A 23,769-nucleotide genomic window follows, 5' to 3' on the forward strand; every position below is an offset into this window, starting at 1 on the left:
TCACATGCGCGCTTTCGTCGATCGCGATTTTGTCCTCCGCGGTTTTGATGGGTCACGCATCAGAATATCTGATGGCAATAATGTCACAGATCTGAAATATTCAGCAAGAGAGCAGCTAATCATGCAATACATCATAACTATCACTCTTCTGTTACACAGTTTAATATTAATAGTCACGAAGATACCAGAAGGCATCTCACTGTTTTTTGCTTCCTGATATCGTAATTAGAACTTTTATCAGTGAGGTTCATAGTTCATATCCTTCTTTCCCCAGCAATTACAACATACATGCAGTCGCAGTGTTGGAAAAGGTGTAGCAAAAATGTTTAGTCTGGTTTTTTTAGTTTTCAAAGATGGAAAGGTTTCTGTAAGAAATATAGTTGATGTAGGCTTAATAAATCTATTTAACCATTCCACCATATTGTGCTTCTATAAATCAGGAATCCACATTCAACTTTCTATAGTGTGGTCTGACATGTTTTGGGAAATGCATACTATGGGCTCTTGGTTGGTTAATCCTATCCAAGATTCACATACCAATATGATACTAAGTAAGCTTCAGTTTCTGCAAAGTGACATGGATTAGCTTTGTTGAAATCACTGAGGCTGTGAAGACATAATAATTTCCTTCATATATGGGTTCAGGAAACTACAGACCAATCAGGCTGACAGCCTGAATACCTGGGGAAATCCTGGAAAAGATAATCAAGCAAGGAGCTGCAAATACCTATAAACAAGCAAAGATATTACTAGAAGCAAACATGAGTTTGCCAAACCTTATTGTATTATTTGACAAAGTGACTAAATTAGTGTAACAGCGAAATTCTGTGGACATAGTATACTTGGATTTCAATAAGGCATTTGACAAAGTAGACCACAACCTTTTATTATCTTCTTGGTAAGATAATAAAATATGGAATGGACAGGGTATTGAAGCATTCAGTTCTTCTGAAGCAGCTTTTTGGATGAGAAGCAAAATGACTTCAATGAAAAAATAAGAAAGTCCAGTTGTCTTTTGAAAAGACACTTTGGTGTATCCCCCCACGCTTCTATAGTGTATGACAAACATTCAGTTTGTTTTATTGATATAAACTGAGGCATGTTAAACTTTGCAGTAATCCCATATGTTGCTTGAATATTAGAAAAACACATTCAAAATTGGCAAACATTTTACAACTTTGGTTTGGTTTGCGTTTTGGTCAGGGACATATAGTAATGACTAATAGAGTAAAGCCAGCATAGTAAAAACCATGATGGCTTTAATCTTGCATATATTTCTCAGTAGCAAATAAGAATCTAGCTCCTGCTATTACTGGCAGCTATTTAAGTTATAAAGTTAAATGATAATATTTTAATAAATCATTTAATATTATCATTTAATATTACAGTGATTTTAACTGTTGCAACTTTTTAAAATAATAGCCATCTGAATATTTTCTTGAAAAATAATAATATTAATACTAATATTAAAACATTTATGATTCTCCTCCATAAGCCACTACTGTTCTCAAGACTCAAACATCCAAAATGTTAAATGAAGAGACTGAATTATATATTTGCACAGTCGGGCAAAATGTGAAGCTTACCACCATCAGTCTCCCACCAACATTAAAAGGTACGGAATGAAGCCAGTATCTGTTATCACCAGGCAGAGTGACAAAACAGCTGCTCGAAGAGCATAGATAAGGTGATGCAAAACCAGAGGTGGGTTCCTACCAGTTCGCACCTATTCGGTAGAACCGGTTCGTCAAATCTACCGAACCAGTTAGAAGAGGTTCCACCAGTGGACCCGGAAAGCAGGCCACACCTACAGAAGAGGTTCCAAACTTTTTTGAAACCCACCACTGGTCCTTGGATATGATTATTCTACACTATCATGCTCCTATTTATAAAACTCAGTGCCTCTGTGAAAGGTAAGGATGACTACTGCGTTTGTGGTGCAATCAGAACATTGCGTGTGTTGAAGTTGTTTTAACGCAAACCAAAGATGCCTTTTAAAAAACAAGTTTACATCCTATTCTTATGCATGCCAGTGCTGTGTGTGAGGTAATTTAAGGTGGTTCTGACAAGTGTCGTCGGCATCTTCATATCCGATCACATGGGTGGCAAGCCACTCCCACAAAGGAGGCCACACCCACAGAGTAGGTTCGAACAATTTTTGAAGCCCACCACTGTGCAAAACCTAAGATATTCTGAACACAAAACTTCAGATAGCACTATTTTACCATGGTGAGTTTCCAACATTTGAAATCTTATTTATTTCATTGTAGGCACTACCTAATTCTAAACAGACTCTAGGTAACTCACAATATGATAAATACAAAAATATCAAACTATAGAACAAAAAAAATGAAATCTGATGATCCTATACAAAAGCAGAGACAAAATTCCATCCAACAAGAGGTTTCATCCATCTTTACTCAAGGCTTACTCAAGTGTTCAAGGCCTTACAGCCAATTGAAGATTTCAGGGCAGATCTCATTGCAGATGACAGATGCCATGACAGAAAAGGCATGCTTTCTTAGTGTTTATAGATGGCACTGTATGAAGGAATATAGAATGAGCCAAATCTTGTCAGCATATACCAACAAGGCATAAACCATGGGAAATAGGTAATCCCTCAAAACCTGTCCCTATGGCATATAGGGCAAGGGTCTGCAACCTTAAACACTCAAAAGAGCCATTTGGACCCGTTTTCTACAGAAAAGAAAACACTGGGAGCCACAAAACCTGGGTGGGCATGAGCAACTCAACATCATTCCCACCCAGTCACGTGACCTGCCCCAGCCATGCCTACCCAGGTTTTGTGGCTCCCAGTGTTTTCTCTGGGAAATGGTTCCACTCCCCCCCCCCCCATCTCTCTCTTCTGCTTTTCTCTCCCTCTCACTTCCTCTCTCCGTTTCTCTCTTTCTTTCTCTCTCTCTCCCCTTTTCGCTCAATTTTTTTTCATCTTTTCCCTTTATCATTTCTCTATCCCTCTCCCCTTCCCTCTCATTTGTTTCTCTCTTTCATCTTTCATTCTCTCCATCATTTTCTCATTTCAATTTTTCTCCCCTTTTCTCTCCCTCATTTCTCCCTCCCTTTCTCTCTCTTTCATTTGTTTTTCTCTTCCCCCTGCTCCCCCTCACTCTTTTTTCTCTCTGTTTCCCTCTCTTTTCCCTCTCTCTCATTTTTCCTCCAGCTCTCTCCCATTTCTCTCTCCCTCTCTCCTTTCTCTCTCATTTGTTTCTCTCTCTTTTTCAACTGGCTCATTCTTGCCCTCCATAATCTGCTCATTTTTCTCTCTTTCTTTTTCTCCCCTTCTCTTTGTCTCAACTCTCTCTCTCTCCTCCCCTTTCTTTCCTTCCGTCTCCTGCCCTCTCTCTCTCTCTTTCGTGTGTGTGTGTGTGTGTGTGTGTGTGTGTGTGTGTGTGTGTGCTCCCTTTTGAACCATTTCCAAAAACAGTCAAAGGTTGGGTCCCCACCCTTGATATTCTTTCTTCTTTGGGTGCTTTTTACTATATTCATGGTATTGGATCTGGATACTTGAGAGACCGCCTGCTGCCAATTACCTCCACTAGACCAATAAGATCCCACAGACTAGGCCTCCTCCGAATTCCATCAGCCGCCCAGTGCCGACTGGCGACTACCCGGAGGAGGGCCTTCTCTGTGGCTGCTCCGACCCTGTGGAACGAACTCCCCGTGGAGATTCGTACCCTCACCACCCTCCAGGCCTTCCGCACAGCCCTTAAAACCTGGCTGTTCCGACAGGCCTGGGGCTAAAGACTTGCAGCCCCACTCCGAATGGTATGATTGTTGTGTTTTTAGCTGTGTATGGTCTTTTCGTTCTGTAACTTTGTTTGTTTTCCCCCCCCTCCCTTGAATTGTGAGCCGCCCTGAGTCCCCTCAGGGAAAAGGGCGGCATACAAATAAAGTAAATTTAAATATGATTTAAAATCAAGAGTCATTTCAGGTTTCCAGATAAATGAAGCTAGAAGGCAAGGGTGATGACAGGGATAGAGACTCACACTGAACAAGAGGGAAGCATCCCTGTATTTGCCTCTTATCTCCCAGAGGCTTTTTCCGGCACTTCTTAGTCTTGCTTGCACCTCGGATGCTCAGGGATATACCCAACTTGCTCTCCGTCCTGAGACATGGCCCATCTGAGCTGCAGCATATGTGTTGTAATGGGCTCCAGGAGGAGGAGGAGGAGGGGACACGATGTCCCACATTGTGAAGAGCGTGCTAAATCTAACTGCTGTTCACAGTGCCTTGCCATGCAGTTAAATGAGCTCCAGAAGGAGGAGGGGATCCAGTCTCCCCCATTGTGAAGCATGCTTTCGCTGTGCTGTGCAAGACGCTGCAAGAGTAGCGAGCAGGCCATGAAGGGGGGGGGTATTTGGTCTTCCCCTGCCAGATGCCAAAGGAAAGCCAGCCAGGCTTCTCCTTTCCTCCTACCCCTCCCCTTGCTCCCTTCAACCCACTCAATCCTACTTTGGGAGATAGGAGTGCATGCTGGAAACATGTGTTGGGACAATGTCGGAGCATATCTTCTGACCCTCTGGTACTTGCCTGCAACTATCTACGCTCCTCAAGGCCCTGAGGAGTTGTAAGCAGCAGAGGTGGGTTTTGACTGGTGCGAACTGGTACCGATGGACCAGTAGTGGAAATCGTCCGTACCTTTCCGTATCATTCGACTAAAGCGCGCTCGACGAAACCGCGTACCTGACGTCATCACAGTGCGACGAAAAAAGCACGCTGTGAATGCTAAAGCTAAAATTAACCCCTAAACCTAAACCCCCTAAACCTAACCCTAAACCTAACCCTTAACCTAACCCTAAACCTAACCCTAAACCTAACCCTAAACCTAACCCTAACCCTAACCCTAACCCTAACCCTAACCCTTAACCTAACCCTAACCCTAACCCTAACCCTAACCCTAACCCTAACCCTAACCCTAACCCTAACCCTAACCCTAACCCTAACCCTAACCCTAACCCTTAACCTAACCCTAACCCTAACCCTAACCCTAACCCTAACCCTAACCCTAACCCTAACCCTAACCCTTAACCTAACCCTAACCCTTAACCTAACCCTTATCTTAACTTGAATCGGCTTGCTTTCAAAGCGCTTTTTAAAGCGCCCTTTTTTCTCCGCGGTCGCTGTTGTCGCGCTGCTGATGACGTCAGCAACGCGGTTTAATCGGGCGCGCTTTAGTGGACCGCGGTTTTGTCGTGCCACGACCCAGTCACCACTTGCTCATTTGCCCTGCCAGTCTGCACCATGCTTGCCTCGCCCATCCACTTCCTTTGCCCGCCCAGCCGGCAGGGCTGCAGCTGGTGGGCCAAAGTGGTGTCGGTGGCGAGCGGTAAGTGAAGCAAGAGCCAGCCAGCATCCCTGCCTAAAAGCAAAAGGCCTTTGGAAGCTGTGGCTGCCTCCTCCCGCTCCCTTTTGCAGAAACTCCTCTTGCTGCAGAATTGGGATCGCTCCGTCTTTCCTGGCTTCTCTTGTCTGATTATCTTCTCCTGCCCCTCTCCCCCCCGCCCACAGTCTCAGTTGCTGCTTGGAGGTGGGGGAGATTTCTGGTTTTATAGAGCTGAGAGGAAAAGGGGAATTATGAACAGGCTCTCCAAGGCTGCCCACCCTTGGTGTTTTGCAACCAAATTCTCTACCCCCTCCCCAAACAGAGGAGCCTCCCCCACACCTGAATACTGACTGCATGGCAGAGCAGGCTGGACCCATAACTAGGAAACATGTGGGGAGAGGCTGCAGCAGCTCCGTGTGAAGTTCAGAATCTCTCTGCTGCAGCACTTAGCGTTCAATGCTGTGGCAGAGAGAATTCGAACTTTCCCCCCTCCATTCACAGAGGAGCTACTTTAGGACCCCCCCCCGCCCTCTCCCTCCTGGGGATTGAAGTACCTGAAATGGACAGGAAGGCTGCTACAGCTCCCTTCCAAACAGGCTCCTAGTCCCTTCCCTTCCTTCTTTCTTTCAGCAGCGGGAGAAGAGAAAGTGCTCCAGTACGGCTGCACCCGAGCTGGTGGAGTCCCCGCAACCGCCCACCTGTCGCCAGCCAATGCAGGTGAGCTGCACGGTTGCTCTGAGTGGGTGGGCACTTCACCAGCTTGATGCAGCTGGACCGGAGCACTTTCTCTTCTCCTGCTGCCAAGGTGGCGCAGTGGTTAAATGCAGCACTGCAGGCTACTGCTAGATCAGCAGGTCAGCGGTTCAAATCTCACCGGCTCAGGGTTGACTCAGCCTTCCATCCTTCCGAGGTGGGTAAAATGAGGACCCAGATTGTTGGGGGCAATATGCTGACTCTCTGTAAAACCGCTTAGAGAGGCCTGAAAGGCCTATGAAGCGGTATATAAGTCTACTGCTATTGCTATTGCTGCCGTTGCCGAAAAGAAAGAAAGAAGGGAAGGGACTGGGAGTCTTCTTGGAAGGGAGCTGTGGCAGCCTGCCTGTCCCCTTCAGGTACTTCTATCCCCGGGAGGGTAGGGGCCAGGGGAAGGCATAAAGGGAGCAGCAGCTCCTCTGTGAATGGAAGGGAAAAAGTTCAGCTTCTCTCTGCTATAGCATTCAACGCTAAGTGCTGCAGCAGGGAGAATCTGAACTTTTTTCCTCTCCCTCCATTCACACAGAGCTGCTGCAACCTCTCCCCCAGATGTTCCCTAGTTATGGGCCCAGCCTGCTCTGTCATGCAGTATTCAGGTGGGTGGGGGGGTCCTCTGTTTGGGGGGGGGGGAGAATTTGTTTGAAAAAACACTAAGGGGTAGGCAGCCTTGGAGGGCCTGTTCATCATTCTCCTTTTTCTCTCAGCCCTGCAAAACCAGAAATCTCCCCCACTCCAAGCAGCAACTGAGACTGTGTAGGGGGGAGGAGGGGGCAGGAGAAGATAATCAGACAAGAGAAAGCTGAAAGCCAGGGAAGACAGAGCGATCCCAATTCTGCAGCGAGAGGAGTTTCTGCAAAAGAGAGGGGGGGGGGGAGGCAGCCACAGCTTCCAAAGGCTTTTTGCTTTTAGCCACAATTGCCATCAGATCAGATGTTAGGGGGGAGGAGGAAAGAGGTCCAAGAAGCCCAGCACCCTGAAGAGGTCCGCATGGATGGGATGATGGGTGAAGAGTAGAAACAGAGGAGAAGCAGAGGGGATTCCCTCGATCATCTTTGTTTGCTCCCCTCCCTGGAGGAAAGACCAACAGGAGGCACTTTTGGGGGTGGGGGTGAGGAGCGGGCTGCATGGTCTTGGGCTGCACCTTCTTTTTTTTTAAAAAAAATTGGTAGTTGGGCCCCCATACCTCTTGCAGTTCTGCTTGGCCGTCCACAATAGATTGCCAGGAAAAAGAAAAGAAAAATCAGGGAGGGAAGTCTGCAGGTTGGTGGCAATGCTCTTAAATTGCTTAAGAAAGGAAGATCCATTTGGGGAGCAACTCCTGGGTCCATTTTCCTTTCTTTCTGTCTTTCTTTCTTTCTTTCTTTCTTTCATTCTTTCTTTCTTTCTTTCTTTCTTTTAATTACGTTTTTTTATTTTTTCATTTTCATAACACATAACCACATGTATACTGTTACGTAACCAACATTATTTTATATTATTAAATATTAACAACAATTCATCTTACCATCAACTCCCCAAAAACGATTATTGGTTCCTCTGCTCTCCATAAACCATATTACCCTGTCCATCACTTTCGTCTCCCTCTCTCCTCCTCCTCCCTACCTACCTCCTTTCTACCTTCTGTCATTCTTGTCTTCTCTACTTCCCCTTCCTCACTTCTTCTCCTCTCCTCTCTTCCCTTTCCACTCCTTTCTCTCCTCCTCTTTCCCCTCTACCCTCTCTCCTTACACTCTCTTCTTCCCTTATCTCTCCCCCTATCTTCCACACTCTCCCTCTTATCCTCTGAGCAAGCTTCATTTTATGTTGATGGTATTTATAATTTCATATCAATAAACCTCTTTAATTTTAACCTTTTTTAAGCAATGAAGGAAAAAAGTATACATATATAGCAATTATATTTTTACCCCACCCCCCCACCCCAAACTTATTTTAGTCTGGAATGTGGACTTGATTACAATTCCCAGCTATTCTCATCATAATATTGTATAGTTATATATCATTATTCGCCCCAAATTTTAATCTGTCTTTATATTCTCATTATAAGTATATTTCATGTTCCCCCTCCATTTTTCCATATCTTAACAGTTTATATTTGATTGTCTTTAAATAACAATCCCTGCTGCTCAATGTTCATTACAATTCCATTGATCTGCTACGTAAAATAACAAGCAATACATACTTCACTTTGTTCATCTTCTTAAGAATCCTATATGCATTCATATTTCTTGTATTTTAACCTATATTTAATTGTCTTTCCATTATCCTGTTCAATCAGTTAGCAACTCAGTTTAATCATCATGTTAAGATGTATATAAGATGTAAACCACATGCCTAACTTTATATTCTCCCCATAACAATTGCTAAATATCAGATTTTTCCCTAACAAGTCTTTTGCCCCAATTCTGTATTCCTGTCACCTCCCTTTTCTTTGATGGGACATGTCCATCCTTTTCAATTTTCCCCAAGCCACTGTCAAGCCCAGTGGAATCTTTTATCTTTTTATTTCCTTTTGTTAGGACATATCCCCCCTCTTCAGTTTTCATTGTCCCACTGTCAAAGTCAGTGAAATCTTTTTTCTGCTTTTTATTTCCCTTTCTTGGGACACCCCTTTTCAATTTTCCCTATGTTACTATCAAGCCCAATCAAATCTTTTATTTGCTTATTATTTTCCACCATTTCTACCATTACATTACCTTCCCCCTCTTCCTCTTTCATTTCCTGCTTCTCCTCAGATTCTGGCTTCAAAATTCTGTTTAGACTTAATTTTAATGACTTATGCATATTTTTTATAATTTCACGCAACTCTTCAAATTCCGATCTTTCCATAATGTCCAGTCCCAAAGTTACAGTTAGTTATATTGTTGGTTATAATTCCACAATTCCAGTCCAACTTATATTCTAGTTCAGATAAAACAGAAAGACTTTGGTCCAGCTATATATTTTGGTTCAGATAACATAGAGAGGAAGAGAAAGGGGAGACATCTTAATCACTTCACTTTCTTTGTTCTTTCCTCCAGCAAATGATTTGCTGATAGTTTCTAGCAATACAGCTTGATATTTTTAAATCCAGGCTAGTGTTTTTTCTTGATTTTTTTCCTTGTTACATTCCACCTCTCATTGATTAGAGTTGCTTACAATATGTTTTAATTACAACAAACTTGGAAAGGCTTGGACAAAGCAAGTCTCCTTGGTATGCTTTTAACTTTTGTTTCTCCTCCCCCTCCTGCTTTTTCCAGGTTCTGATTTATGTCTGTTGGTTAATTAAATCTTCTTTCCAAGCGTCTTTTCAAAGTTTCTTTCCAACTTTGCATTCCATTCATCACTTAGACAAGATTAGATTGTAAGGGAGAAAATAGTTGAGCGCTGAATCGTGCCGACAACAGCACGGAGACAGAAGCGCGCTGTAAAACTAAACCGAACCCTAAACCTAAACTTAACCCCCAACCCTAAACGTAACCCTAAACCTAACCCTAAACCTAACCCTAAACCTAACCCTTAAACTAAACCTTAACCTAAACCTAAACCTAACCCTAAACCTAATCCTAAACCTAACCCTAAACCTAACCCTAAACCTAACCCTAACCCTAACCCTTACCTTAAGATAAATCGGCTTTTGGTAGATGCGCTATTGTAAAGCGCCCTTCTGTCTCCGCGCTGTTGTTGCCGCGCTGTTGTCGCTGCATTGATGACGTCGCGGTTTCAGGGACACGGTTTAGTTGGGCGCGGTTTTGACGTTCGCCCTTTTGTCGGGTATGCATACATACATACATACATACATATATAATTGAGAGAGATCTGTGCATAAAGGTTTATAAACATAGAAGCGAAATAATATTTACATGTACAGGTATGATGACATAATAATGTTGATATAATGACTGTAAGGTGTTGTAGAAGGAAAATAATAATAAAAATATATATTAATTAGGACAAAACTCAAACGTAGCAAGCCTACTTGGTATGTTTTTAACTTTTGTCTTTATTCCTTTATAGAGTTGTACATTGTCAATTAATCTCTTTTAAAAGCACAATCTTCTCAAATACAAATTCAAAGTTTGTGTTTCAGTAGGCTAGTCAAGTCTCTGTATTCCTCATTTCTGTCACCAAAGAAGCCATTTTTGGGGGGGGCTTGATTATTTTTAACGGCCATTCCCCCCTTCTTTCTTTTCTTTCTGCCAAAATCTATCCATCAATATTATTTATACTCACAAGGTTCTTTGCCTTTTCCAAATTCTGATTTATATCAGTTTGTTAATTAAATCTTATCAGGTTTCACATTCTTTTATACACCGCTCCTGCTTAGATACTTTGGCCAGCAGCCCTCAGCTTAATGGTAACCATGTTACCATGCTACCTCCCCCAATGCCGATTCAAATAACTAATCTCTGACCTACAAGGAACCTGTTACCTTCCTCTAGGTCTAATAGCAATAGCAATAGCAGTTAGACTTATATACCGCTTCATAGGCCTTTCAGCCCTCTCTAAGCGGTTTACAGAGTCAGCATATCGCCCCCAACAACAATCCGGGTCCTCATTTTACCCACCTCGGAAGGATGGAAGGCTGAGTCAACCCTGAGACGGTGAGATTTGAACAGCCGAACTGCAGAACTGCAGTCAGCTGAAGTAGCCTGCAGTGCTGCATTTAACCACTGCGCCACCTCGGCTCTGTAATGAGATGCAGCTCCCTCTTCACTCCTCCCACCGGGGAGTTCTGACGCAAAAAGGTCCCCGGCATTGGTTTCTCAGACATAATTTATGTGAGGCTTTTCTGAGCCCACATTTTTCCCATCTGTTTCTCTGAGGTGCTCCTGCCCACTGTTTTCTTTAAGGCACCCACCAGATGGCGGTGTCGAGATGGCGGTGTCTGTGTGTGTGTGTTTTTTCCCCAAAAGGCCTTGGGGGTGGCTATCCCTGCCTGCGTGTTTTTCCAGATGCTGCAGTGGAACAAGAGAGAGAGAATTGGTGGGGGAGAGGAGGGGGCAGTTGTCCTCTGTTAGGCTTGTACATGAGGAAGGAGAAGCCGCTTCTCTTCTCCACATCCAGCTGGCCTGTTAATTTGAAAATGAGCAATAAAAGAGAAGCACATTTCTGTACATAACAGAAAGGAAACATTAAGAAGTGTTGAGGAGCTGAGCTGTGTGTCTGTGATTCAGGGAATTCCAGACCAGAAACATTTTTTTGTATTTCAGTTAAATTAGAACTGGTTCTTTTTGAAGGATCTGTGAAAATTTTGAAATATTGCAATAAGGCCCAAGAAAAAAAAAAAAAGCAGAAAGATTTAATTAAAGAAGAGAAAGAATGGTAAAACATTCATTAAAGGCACTAACGGCCTTTCTAATGTGTTTCTAATTGTAGGATTGGAAATATTTGATTGACTGTATGCTTTAATGTTGAAAAAGAATAACCTTGGGAGGAGGAGTCAATCTCGCAATGATACCGACGTGCGGTCTCGATGCTCCGAGACTGCAGCTGATACTTTTTTTAAAATATATTTTTATTCTTTTTTAAACAAAACAACACATACAAAACAAAGCATGAGCAGAACAAAAACAACTTTCCTCCATTTCATCAAGCATGTTGTTTGGTTACAGGTTTTTGTGCACCAATTCTTAAGCTCAGGGTTAACATCACTGGTTTACATTAAACATAACTGAATATTTCACTGTCATTGGGCATTATGTATTCAAATTACCATTAATATTCTTTCATTTGTAACAATCCTTATTTTCTTAAATTCATAATTATCTATCAAATAACAATGAGCCTTTGAAGTATTATAGTGTCACCTATCTCTAAGAAAGAGCGAAGAATAATCTTGGGAGGAGGAGCCAATGTCACAATGATACGGACGTGCGGTCTCAATGCTCTGAGACTGCAGCTGATACTTTTGCCACTGGGTAATCCAATCGGACCTAAACCGTCCCGCAGAGACGGTGAACAGGAAGACTACGTCTTGCTGATCTCAGGGACATCGCAAAGTCCCTGATTGATCCAAGAGAAGTTCTTCAAGCCGGTGACAAAAAATCCAGCCATTAGGCTGATGAAGTCGGGGTGGCTCCAAAATGGAAGGATATGGAAAGAGAAAGTGTTTCCAGCTGGTGAGGAATTTTTACCGTTTTAAAAGAGAACGCCTATAAAAAACGTAAAATTAATTTAAATTGGAGAACAGAAGAAATAAGAGGTGGAATTAAGTTTGGAATGGTTTTGGACAGTGGTTTATCTTACTTTTTAAATGCTATCTTCATGGATGGAATTTATGCAAGCCTTTTAAAACGAATGGATTAAGTTTTCTTCTATTTTTTTTCTGTTATTCTTTGTAACCTACGGACTAAAATTCTCCTCTTTCATTACTGTGGGTGTTCTTCTAATTCAAGAATTGGACTTTTTTTTAACTTGAAATACAAAAAAGATACAAAAAGAAACAGAAATTTGCAACAATAACACTGCTATTTGGAGGCTGGAGGTTTGTATATTGGAAATGAAACACTCTTACTTTCTTACTGATTATTCTGGCTTGGCACTCCAAGGTCTCACTGCTTGTTTATAGAGAGTGATTAGAAGAAGAGTATACAGATGCCCCTTTGAAGTATATCTTTAACCAGAGAAAAGTGAAAACAAAACTTTATTGTGAATCTATGCTTAATCTTGTTAAATCCTTCCAAGCTAGAGCAGCAGTGTTTGTTAGCTGGAGATAATGGCACAATTTCAACAGCAGAAAGAAACTTTAAGACTGCAAAAGATATTCTCAGAAATACAGAAATTATCAAACATATGAGAGGATAGAGAAGACATTGGAAGACTTAGAGCATCTAACAGTAAAATATGATGAAGAAGTTGGAGATGTTTATCAAGTGGAGAAAGTGGTGGTTAAAATCCTAAAAATTGAAAAGGAATATGAACATAAAGAAATTAAATTTGCTGATATTTATGGTGATTGATTTGTCTCTGAAAAGGGAAAGAATGGATTACTAAAAGAGGAATTAAATGGGCTGGAAAACCTACCTCAGATGGCAAGATACAGAAGAAGGAAAAAACAAAAGAATTTATGGATTTAAAGAGAGAAATTTTATTAGCAACATCATTGATAGCACTACCGACAATCAAAGATAAGCTGATTAAGGAAACAGAAGAAGGGCATTGAAATTACATGAGAGATTTTATAAGCAAGAAGTTGCTAAGAGGAGTCCATACAAAGTTGATTAAGGAGAAGATTAGAGGACTGACACCAGGAATGGGAGAAGATATGAGATGTTTTGCTACTGGAAAGTTACAGGTTGATAGATGGAAGAGCATAATTTAAAACGTTAAACTTAGTGAAATTTAGTGACAATAGAATAGTTAAATAAATAATTGATAATGATAATGTACACAATGTGTAGTGTTATTATAAGTAATAATTAGATATGAATATTGAATGGTACCCATGAAAGGAAGATTAGAAATCCTTTTGGATTATATATAAAGTTTAATAAAAAAGAACTAAGTTAGATAGAGTTAAGTCTTGATTATTAGGGGGGAAATGTTATGATACAGGATATAGTTAAATAAAGGAGGGATAATGATAACAACGTATACATACGTATGGGTACAACATAAGGAAACTGGATGTAAATTGTAAACAGTGATTTGGAAAGGAAGATTAGAAAATTTTGTTATTAAATATTATGGCTGTTTAGCTAAAATAGGACATAAAATAGGACATAAGGATCCAGTGTTTTTGGAGGATTTTAGAAATAGTAAATGAAATGCCAGTATGTGGTTATGTATTAAATCTTGGTATATTTTATGATGAAGGACGTTTAAACAATTATAGTCAAATGAAAATGGAGGTATGATGATGGTAACATGTATAAATATCTGAGTTAAAATACTTTAGTTAAAATGAATTATGTTTGATGACTGTGGAAGAGCATTGTAGTAAACTGAATGCCACTGTCTTCCAAACCTGTCAGAACCTGCTGAATCTCACCCCTGATCCCAACACCCTTACTTGGCTGCCTTAAGGATGAAATTTATTATTATTTATTGTATTTCTAAACTGCCCATCTCCCTCAAAGAAATATAGGAAGATATAATTGGGCACCTAAAGGTGGAGCTCTTGCCCCACAATCAGGAGGTTGTGAGTTCGATCCTAGGTTGAGGCAGATGTAGTTTCTCCTGCTTCGGCAGGGAGTTGGACTAGATGACCTGCAAGGTCCCTCCTAACTCTGTTAATCTGTTACTTATACTGAATCCCAAGTTGCAGATTTCTTCAACGGGGTTTCATATAGATGTTAAAGAGGAAGGAATGGTCCTAGTCAACAAAATGCAATTAGGTGGTGAGAAAAGTAAGGCCCTGTGCTTAGGCAAGAAAAACCAAATGCAATTATGAAATAGGTGGTATCTGACTCAACAGCAATAACTGTGAGCGGGATCTAAGTGTCCTAGTAGACAATCACTTAAGTAGGAATCAGCAGTGTCCCACAATTGCCAAAAGAGGCAGCCCTAGGTTGCATCAACAGAAGGATTGTTTCAAGATCACTTTATAACTGTACTGCTGCCACCACACTTGGAATACTGCATCCAATTCTCGTCACCATGATACAAAAAGATGTTGAAACCCTAGAGAGAAGAGCAACAAAAATGTTAAGCGTCTGAAGATTAAACCATCTGATGGACAATTGAGGGGACTAGATATGTCTAGTCTACAAAGAGAAGGGCAGGGGTGATTATGATAGCAATGTTCTAGTACTTAAGGGGTTATCATAGAGAAGAAGAATGCATTTTGAAATATGGGTATTTTGGGAGGAAGAGGTGCAAAAACTATAAAAAGTACAAAAGTCAAAATGGCATTATGACTTCACCCTTTTATGGACATATGAAATCAACACATGCCTTTTATGGATGGATGGATGGATGGATGGATGGATGGATGGATGGATGGATGGATGGATGGAGGGAGGGAGGGATGGGTGGATGGATGCATGGATGGATGCATGGATGGATGAGCGGATGGACGGATGGATAGATGATAGGCAGGCAGGCAGGCAGTATTAGATTACCCCTCCCTCCCAGATATTCTGTTCTAGAAATTTCCTTGTAATAAAGGGTAGTGTCCTATATTTTTAATAAAATTCTCTCTCTTCCAGTTCCGAATAGTGTTTCTCTGCAATTGTCGTTTAATCTCTGTGATGTAATCTTACTATTCCTAAATGTTGCTTTTGCAGATTTAAACATAAAATTTGGAAACTGTGACCAGTTCAGACACTACCACTTTTTTCACAATTTGACTTTCTTTGTTGTTAGGAATTGCTCTGGCTGCACTGGACAACATGAATCCTTCAGAGCAGATGGTGGTGAAATGTGCAGCTGTCATTGGTGTGACATTCGCTACAGAGATGCTGCTTTATATCCTCCCAGAATGGACAAAAAGGAAGATGTACCAGACTCTGGCAGCACTGGTGGAATCCCGTATCTTTAAGAGTGGTAGTAAAAGAAAAGAAGTGAATGCAATGCGGCGTATGTTATCTAAAGAGTCCAGCATCAGGAATAGTGAATTGAAATCACAAAGGGAAGAATCAGGTAAGTTGGCTATTGAAAAACTAGAAATCTCTGAAACACCAGTTTACTCAAAGGACATGGAAATGATTGAACAACATTATTGCATTGTATGAATCAATTTCATGTTAAATTGGTGCTGAAATCTTAAACAAGTTAATACTTAATTTTGCCCTTTATAGGAAGAAAGGGAACGCCCAATAGTCAAGTAAAATCAAGTAATGTTTTATGATATGTCTGCCTTCATATAAATCCTTGACACATAAATCATATTAATACCTATTCACCATGTTCAGATTGTGTTCACTAACATAACAGGAATAAGAATCATGAGAAAATTAGCTGCTGTAGTCATGTTCTTAAATCTAATCAGAAATAGAACATTAGCTATTCCTCTACAACAGTAGATTTATATGGGACGATTTCATTCTTTGATGGTGCAAATACTGTTATTTTTCAGATCTTGGATCAGTTATTTCCAATAGGCTCGAGCTAGAAGAGACTGTGATGCATTGTAAAATCATGGAGTTTTGCACACCACTGTTGCAAGAAGCAGCTTATGAGCTGTGGCTTAAGAATCAGAAAAAAGCCTTGCATTTCAAATGTGCCAATTACCTGAAGTGGCTAGCTCACCGATGCAAGTGTTGTGGGGAAGGTGATTTCATTCCTTATCATCGGTATGCAGTAGATGGCATGCTTCAAAAATTCTATTCACAGGATTATAAAATTAAGACTATCAAAGAGGAAGTGTTGAATGAGGCTGCTTTGGTCCTTGTTTCTGAAACCCTAAAAAAATTGGAGGCATCCCACCAGGAAGGTAGGTATTAATTTGATGGTGCTGGTAAAGCAACCTCAACTCTCAGTTTAAATACTTTCCTTGAAAACTGCCAAAGTAGACTCTTACAGGCTAGCAGAGGAGTATAGTCATTTTTATAGAAAGCTCAAATATCAGTACAAGAACAATGCATGGGAAGGTGACAGAAGTAAATAACAAATGAATCCAGAAATGGATTTGCAGAACCACAAAACTGAAAAGATATGATTCCAAGTAGTCTGGTTCAGTAGTTCTGCTTAGCGTGTTTTATACCCTATTTGAATAGGGTAGATATCATTGTTTATTTACAATGGAGAACACAGTCCAGGCAGTGGGCAGAGCCAAGACTAAGAAATACATCTTACAACTCTGCCTTGCCTTTTCAATTTACAGCATTTAACTGCAGAAGTATTTTCCATTTGTGTGTGTGTGTGTGTGTGTGTCTGTGTGTGTGTGTGTCTGTGTGTGTCTGTGCCCATGTATTGGGAATAGACAATTCTCAGTCATCAGAGCTGTTCTCTGAGGCATGCTTTCCATACATGATTATCTCTCTGTATATAATTTTCATCAAATAAAATTTTAAACGAATAAAAATAATGCAAATTTTAAAAGGAAAAAATAAGGAAAGTGAAGTAAGTAATAACTGAAAAAGTGCAAAGAAAGAAATAGGGAAAGGAAAAGGAAAGATTATAAAGAAGTGGCTTCCAAGCTTATCAACAGCAGTTACAAGTATATATTTTATGTCATCACCCTAAAATTATAATTTGATTTTCTTCTTTATATAGTCTACCCTTTCTTATTATCAAAGTTAATGTTTGTCTTGTTTCAGCAAAAAGTCCATAAGGGGGTAATAAATTAGCAATATCTTTGAAACCTTGCTGCTTATGTGTGAGATTTCTATCTATTTGGCAGGTGCTGAGAATCAAGAGGGAAAAGGTGCATTTTCATTAACAAATAAGAAAGGACTTTTCCAAAAGACAGGTAAAAGTAAAAGTATCCTTTGAAAGAACACTACACTGTAGCCTTAATCATTCATTGAGTCCAGGAGGAACACCACTGTTGCTAATAGGATCAATTCATAGGGCAATGCACTATTTTTTCAAGTCATGCTTCATAGCAAGTAGTACATATAGCCAAAGCCAGTTACAGCATGATTAAAAGCAAAGCTAACACACATGAAATTGAGCTGTCATGGAGATTTGTGGAACCTTAAAAAGAGGAATTTCTAACCTCAACCGAGTAGTGCCAATACTGATGTACCCTCGTTTCAAGTATGGGTCTATGTCAGAGGTGGGTTCCTACCAGTTCGCACCTATTCGGTAGAACCGGTTCGTCAAATCTACCAAACCAGTTAGAAGAGGTTCCACCATTGGACCCGGAAAGCAGGCCACACCTACAGAAGAGGTTCCAAAATTTTTTGAAACCCACCACTGGCAAGGATCTTGTAACTTGACAGCTTTAAGACTTGCATGCTTCAATGCCAGAGTTTCTGAATAGCTACTTGGACCGACCTAAGTACTAATTCATAATTTCATATCCGGTCACATGGGTGGCAAGCCACTCCCATCTGGTCACATGGGTGGCAAGCCACTCCCACAAAGGAAGCCACACCCACAGAGTAGGTTCCAACCATTTTTGAAACCCACCACTGGTCTATGTGGACTCACAGCGGTCAGTTGGTCATGACTGGGTGATTGTGGATGTGTAATCACAGCCAGCTCAACACCACTCCTTTGGTGCAGCTGACTAGGTTCAACCAAGTGGGTGTGGCTGGGTAGGTGAAGCTGCCTTGGCTCTGCTGACTCATATTGGCTGGGTTGGCATGGAACAAGTCGTACAAGCTAACTTGACATGGGGACAACTTGGTACCCCACAAGATCCTCATCTCCCCAAACTGCCTGCATCCAAGGGGACCCGCACGTGCATACATACATACGCACACAAACAAGCACACTCACCATTCCGAGTTTGGGGACTTTTGATCCACAGAAGGAGAGGTCCTTCTCCCCAAGCTGAGGCATGATTGGCAGCTTGTCAGGTCAAATGTTGATAAAAGACTCCAAGCTTGGAATGGTGTGTGTCTGTGTGTGTGCACGCGTGGGTACGCTTGTAGTATACCAAAGGATACGTTCTTCTCCCAATTCCACACATCTGAGCATTGGCATTTCCCTGTCCAGTGCCTCCTCCCAGCAAAGCAGGAGGCAGAGGGTGACACTGCTACACATGAAAGTGTGCAGGAGAAAGTGTGATGTCTGGATGCATGACACAGAGATAATACAGGCAGCTGGCAGTTCAAACCGCTCCTTTGTGGTCCAAATTTCCCCAAATGCTCCCACATTTCTGGCAAGTCCTAGAGCAAAGTGATGATAACCCCTGACACACACCTTAAGCAGCCTCTGGCTGCAAATAGTCTAGCCCAGCGCTGTGTACATTAAGACTGAACAGCAATAAATCCAGCAGGGCAAATCAAGGAGTTCAGGAAGTAAAGGATCCAGTTAATTAGTCCAGAAAGCCAGAAATAATGCAAGGACTCTTGGAAAGTTCAAACGTTGGCACTCAACACTTCAGGAACTCAGTGTTTGTTCCCGATAAATTCCCCCTCCCCACAGCGTCTTAAGTCTCATTCCCCAGGTGTGCCTTGTGGAGATGGGTGGGGCACTCTTCTCCCAAGTAGCCTGCTCAGTCTGTGCTGTTCCCATCTTCTCTCCACTCTCTGTGCTCTTGGATCAGGAGGGGCTGGTCCTTGCTCCTCGTCTGAGCTCTGTCTCTCATGTTCATCTTGCCCCTGTTCCTCCTTGTCTATAAGCTGTTTTAATCCTGAAAGGCCCTGGCCTGACTGGCCCTTCCCTTCGCCTTTTTCCTTTGAAGCCAACAAAGCTGCCCCCTCAATCTCTATTGGCTCAGGTTCCATCTCGTCTTCCCCCACAGATTCAGGTTCTGATGGGGGCATGACAGAAAGTTTGCACAAAGCAGTTTCCTCTGAGTCCAACTTCTGCCTTGACAGATCTCTGGAGGAGGTACGAGATGTGGTGGGGAGGCTGGACAGGCAAAGCAGCAGGAGGAGTAGAGGGATGCACATGGCAGTGCGGAGTCAAGGTTCTTCGTTCACAGATCTCTGGAGAGCAAGAAGAGGATAAAAGTCTGGAATAGTGTGTGTTTTTTGTGTGTGTGCATGCACACACACATACTTGGCTGCTGGCAGTTTGTGGGGCAAGATTGTGGAGCACTGAATTGTCCATACCAATCCAACCATCTCAAGTCAGTGCCGGCTGCACCTACCCAGCCAACCCACCTGGAACCACACCAAGTGAGCAGCATTGAACCAGCTACATCAAGCAAGTTACATGCACCCACTCACATCCACCTGGTCAGGGCAACCTACCAAGCCATGCCCACCCGGTTGTTGTGAGCCCATTCCGTTCAAGCAGCAGGTGGCTTTGCCTCTGCCATATGCTTCTGTGTGACAGAGTGCTACTCTGTCTCCTTGCTTTCTGACTCTCCATCCAGAGATGGTGGTATTCCCGAGGCCTGAATAGATGAGCTCCAGCTCAGAATTTGAATCAGAATAACCAAAAATAATAAGTACTGATAAAAAAAAATTCCACTGTATTCAGAGCTAGATTTTCAACTCCTTTGCTGTGAGGAAGTTGATCTAATATTAAACAGTGTTGATGAAATTAGAACTCTTTTCAGGAATAGGAATGGCCCCTATGTCCTCCAAGGGCCAATCTGCAGGCCTATGGCCTTTTCAATTAAATCATAAATCTGCAGCGGTCTGCACTTAATATGGGAATCCATGATTTATGAGAATACAATATTTCTGCTGCTTTGACGTTTTGTGTTTCTGTATTAGCAAAGAGGCTGGATGGGAGGGAGCTGTATAATCAGGAGAATCGGTATCATAAAAGATTAATGGAATGTTGAGTGGATCTGAAATGATTAAGAAAGTTACCATTTATAAGTAAGCCTTACTTAGTAAGGGGATTTATTTGCATGACAATAGTAAGGGGCAATAGCGAGAATACTTGGTTTTTATTCAAACCTCTTTATCAGCAGTTACTTGGTGAGCAGATCCAGTTATATTTCCGACTTGCATGAATAGTTCCATCAAGCATAGTCTGAAGCTCCTGGAATCTCCAATCTGAAAATACATAGAGGATGCTTAAAAGTGGGGGGGGGGGGGGGAGGTTTGAATCTATGCTTTTTAAAGATACAGTCCTGTTGGGTTGAAGCATAGCAGCAATTGATATAATTCAGCCAATTATTTTATTGGTAAAGTGTCTGAAATATGTTTCCAATATATAATTAGTAAGCTTTGTTTATCACTTGGACGACAGGCAATGAAAATGTATTAACTATAGAATCATAATGCTGGTAGGGCCCCTTAGACCTTTGAGTCTATTTCTCTTTTCAGTTCAGAAACCCACATTAAAGCATCCCAGACAGTCACCTAGGCTGTATGTGAATAGATCAGATGGAGTCCTACAATTCTTTGAATAACTGACTCCATTGTCATTAGCCTGCATTAGGTATGAATGAGCCGAGGTGGCACAGTGGTTAGGGTGCAGTACTGTAGGCCACTTCAGCTGACTGTTATCTGCAGTTCAGCAGTTCAAATCTCACTGGCTCAAGGTTGACTCAGCCTTCCATCCTTCCGAGGTGGGTGAAATGAGGACCCAGACTGTGGGGGCGATATGCTGACTCTGTAAACCGCTTAGAGAGGGCTGAAAGCCCTATGAAGCGGTATATAAGTCTAACTGCTATTGCTATTGCTATTGAATTCCCTACCATCTTTCTCTATGTCATTAATAAAACATAGAAGAATAGAGGAAACAAGCCTGATTCTTGTAGCACTCACTTGATATGTTTCTTCAGTTTAAACAGGAATTACTGGTGCATATCTTTTAAATTTGATTTTGAGACAGTGATTTACAATATGAGTGATCATACCACCATCACCAGTTTGCTAACCAGCATATCACAGAGTACTCTACTGAAGTAAAAAGACATCGAAAACATTTTCATAACTTGTTAAAGTTACTGAATTAAGAAATAAAGTTAGACCAACAGGTGTTGTTGCTAAAATAACCTTCATTTGATCTGATTTTTAAACATCTGATATACCTATGTTCTACATTGGAGGACTTCTAAGATGATCTGGAAGCTGCACTTGGTGTAAAATGCAGCAGCTTGAGTGCTGACTAGTGCTTGTCAGTGGGTACATGCTTCATCTGTTTTATGGACTTTGTTTTGGACTACTAGCTTCCAAATGTAATTTAAACTTCTGGTTTTAAAGTCCTTAATGGCTTGGCATCAAGTTAACCACAAGACTGAAATTGCCCCAACCACTTCAGTTATGCTGAGAGATAAATCTGTTATCTGTGTTATTTTTCTGTAATTGGTGTACTCCTTTGAGTGATTTTCCATGGGAAGTTTGACTGGACCCAACTTAAACACTTTCTGCAAAAAGAGAGTTTTTCTGGAAGCTGTTGCAGGGCTGATGCCAGGTACTGTTTTGGGCTACACATTTTAGTATTTTTGTTTTTCAAAAGTAAGTCAAGAAAGTCCTTGATTTAGGAATACAATTGAGATGGGAACTTCCATTGTTAGGTGATGTGGTCTTTAAGTGAATCATTCCAATTTTACTATCCTTTTGGCTTCAGTTGTTCAGTTGTTCTTTTTATATGCTGTTGACTGATGATAGTTTAACACTTGATTTTCAGGGATTATGGATCAAGAATTAGTTTCCTATGGATTTATGCTAGAATTGTATTTGTTTCCTTTACAGACAAAGAAGATTACTCTTTTTTCTTCAGTGCTAGAAAGCCTAGTGTTGCTACGCTGAGGGAATCAAGTGCTGGTAAAGTGATTTTTTTCATACTTCTTTTTTTTTTGGTGTAAATGTGTTTTTATTTTCCATTTTCATTTTCGTACAGTCACATATATACTGTGCATAACCGGGGCCATATAACATTAAACAATAAACACAGCCATTCCTCTTGTCAACAATACCCCCCAAAATAGAAACCCAATGTACCTCTTCGATCCTCCATACACTCTTTCTTTCGCCCCCCTCCAACTTTCCATCTTCCCTCCATCATTCCCCTCTACCCTACTTCCCCTCCCCCTCTACCACTCCTCTCTCCCGGTACACTCCCTCCCTTCCTTCTCACCCTCCCTCCAATCATCTCTCCCACCCTCTCTACCCCTCTTTCTTCTATCCCACTCCTCCTCCCTTCGGTGTATTTCTACTATCTATTAATATATTCAGCTTGTCCTATTTTTACAGTGGCATTAAAGAGCAACAGTATACAAATGCAGTCGCGTTACTTTGAAATCTAACACATACTATATATCCCCCCTCCCCCCTCCCCCCTAACACCCCACCTCCCTTTCCCCCCCCCCGACTTCCCAGAGCCCGTACACAGTATAGATTTTTAACAAACACAGTCTAAAATATATTAAGACAAAGGAAATAAAAAAAGAAGTTAATAACATCTCTGCATTCAACTCAGCTTCTTCCTGTTGCACTAACTTTAAGCAGTTTAGATTATTCCTAATCTTAAGCATAGGCTATCTGTAATTTCTTAGTCCCATATTTGTTTTGTATATAGTCAATCCATTTTTTCCAGTCTCATTTATATCTCTCATTTGAATGGTCTTTAGGATATGCCGATATTTTAGCCATCTCGGCTAGGTTTGTAACTTTCAATGACCATTCTTGAGTTGTAGGCAAGTCTTCCTTCTTCCAGTATTGCGCCACCAACAGTCTTGCTGCCGTTACTAGGTGCACAACCAAATTAGTCTCTACCGCTGTAAAGTCAGTACATATACCTAGTAAAAATAACTGAGGAGTTTTTTTCATACTTCTGATGTACACGAACAGAGTTATTCTCTTTCTGAATGATGAAATTAGATCAAAGGGTTAAGATACCTTTCATGTGTTATTTTTTTCTTCAGACACAATTATAGAATGGAAGGATGGTAGAAGTAAATCACATCAGCTTACTACAGGTAAATCATTTAAACATGACAAGTAATATTAAAAAATATTGGAGGTTGTAGATCAGTGGTAGTCAACCTGGTCCCTACCGCCCACTAGTGGGCATTCCAGCTTTCATGGTGGGCTGTAGGGGTTTGCTGTAACTCTGCTTTATAAATTTTATAAAGCAAAGGTACTTCCCTACTTTATAAATCACCATTACTGTGGAACCGGTGGGTGGTTAGAAAATTTTACTACTAACAGAGATACAAAAGTGGGCGGTAGGTATAAAAAGGTTGATTACCCCTGTTGTAGATAATTGTTAAAATGAGGCATCCA

The 23,769-nt window shown here is 41.3% G+C and overlaps 1 protein-coding gene across 1 annotated transcript in view; it reads left to right on the forward strand.

Annotated features, from left to right (window-relative positions):
* The window catches only part of ADCY10 (adenylate cyclase 10), a 144,175-nt gene that overhangs the window by 62,488 nt on the left and 57,918 nt on the right, over window positions 1-23,769 (forward strand). The window contains exons 18-21 of the mRNA XM_087726296.1: window positions 1,496-1,615; window positions 15,383-15,658; window positions 16,095-16,451; window positions 19,377-19,494. Of these exons, the coding sequence (XP_087582422.1) occupies window positions 1,496-1,615; window positions 15,383-15,658; window positions 16,095-16,451; window positions 19,377-19,494 (871 nt within the window). The remainder of the gene's footprint in view (window positions 1-1,495; window positions 1,616-15,382; window positions 15,659-16,094; window positions 16,452-19,376; window positions 19,495-23,769) is intronic.

Source organism: Thamnophis sirtalis, unplaced genomic scaffold (genome assembly GCF_051295495.1).
Source record: "Thamnophis sirtalis isolate CommonGarterSnake01/CBP01778 unplaced genomic scaffold, rThaSir2_p1.2 scaffold_12, whole genome shotgun sequence".
Lineage (NCBI taxonomy): Eukaryota > Metazoa > Chordata > Lepidosauria > Squamata > Natricidae > Thamnophis > Thamnophis sirtalis.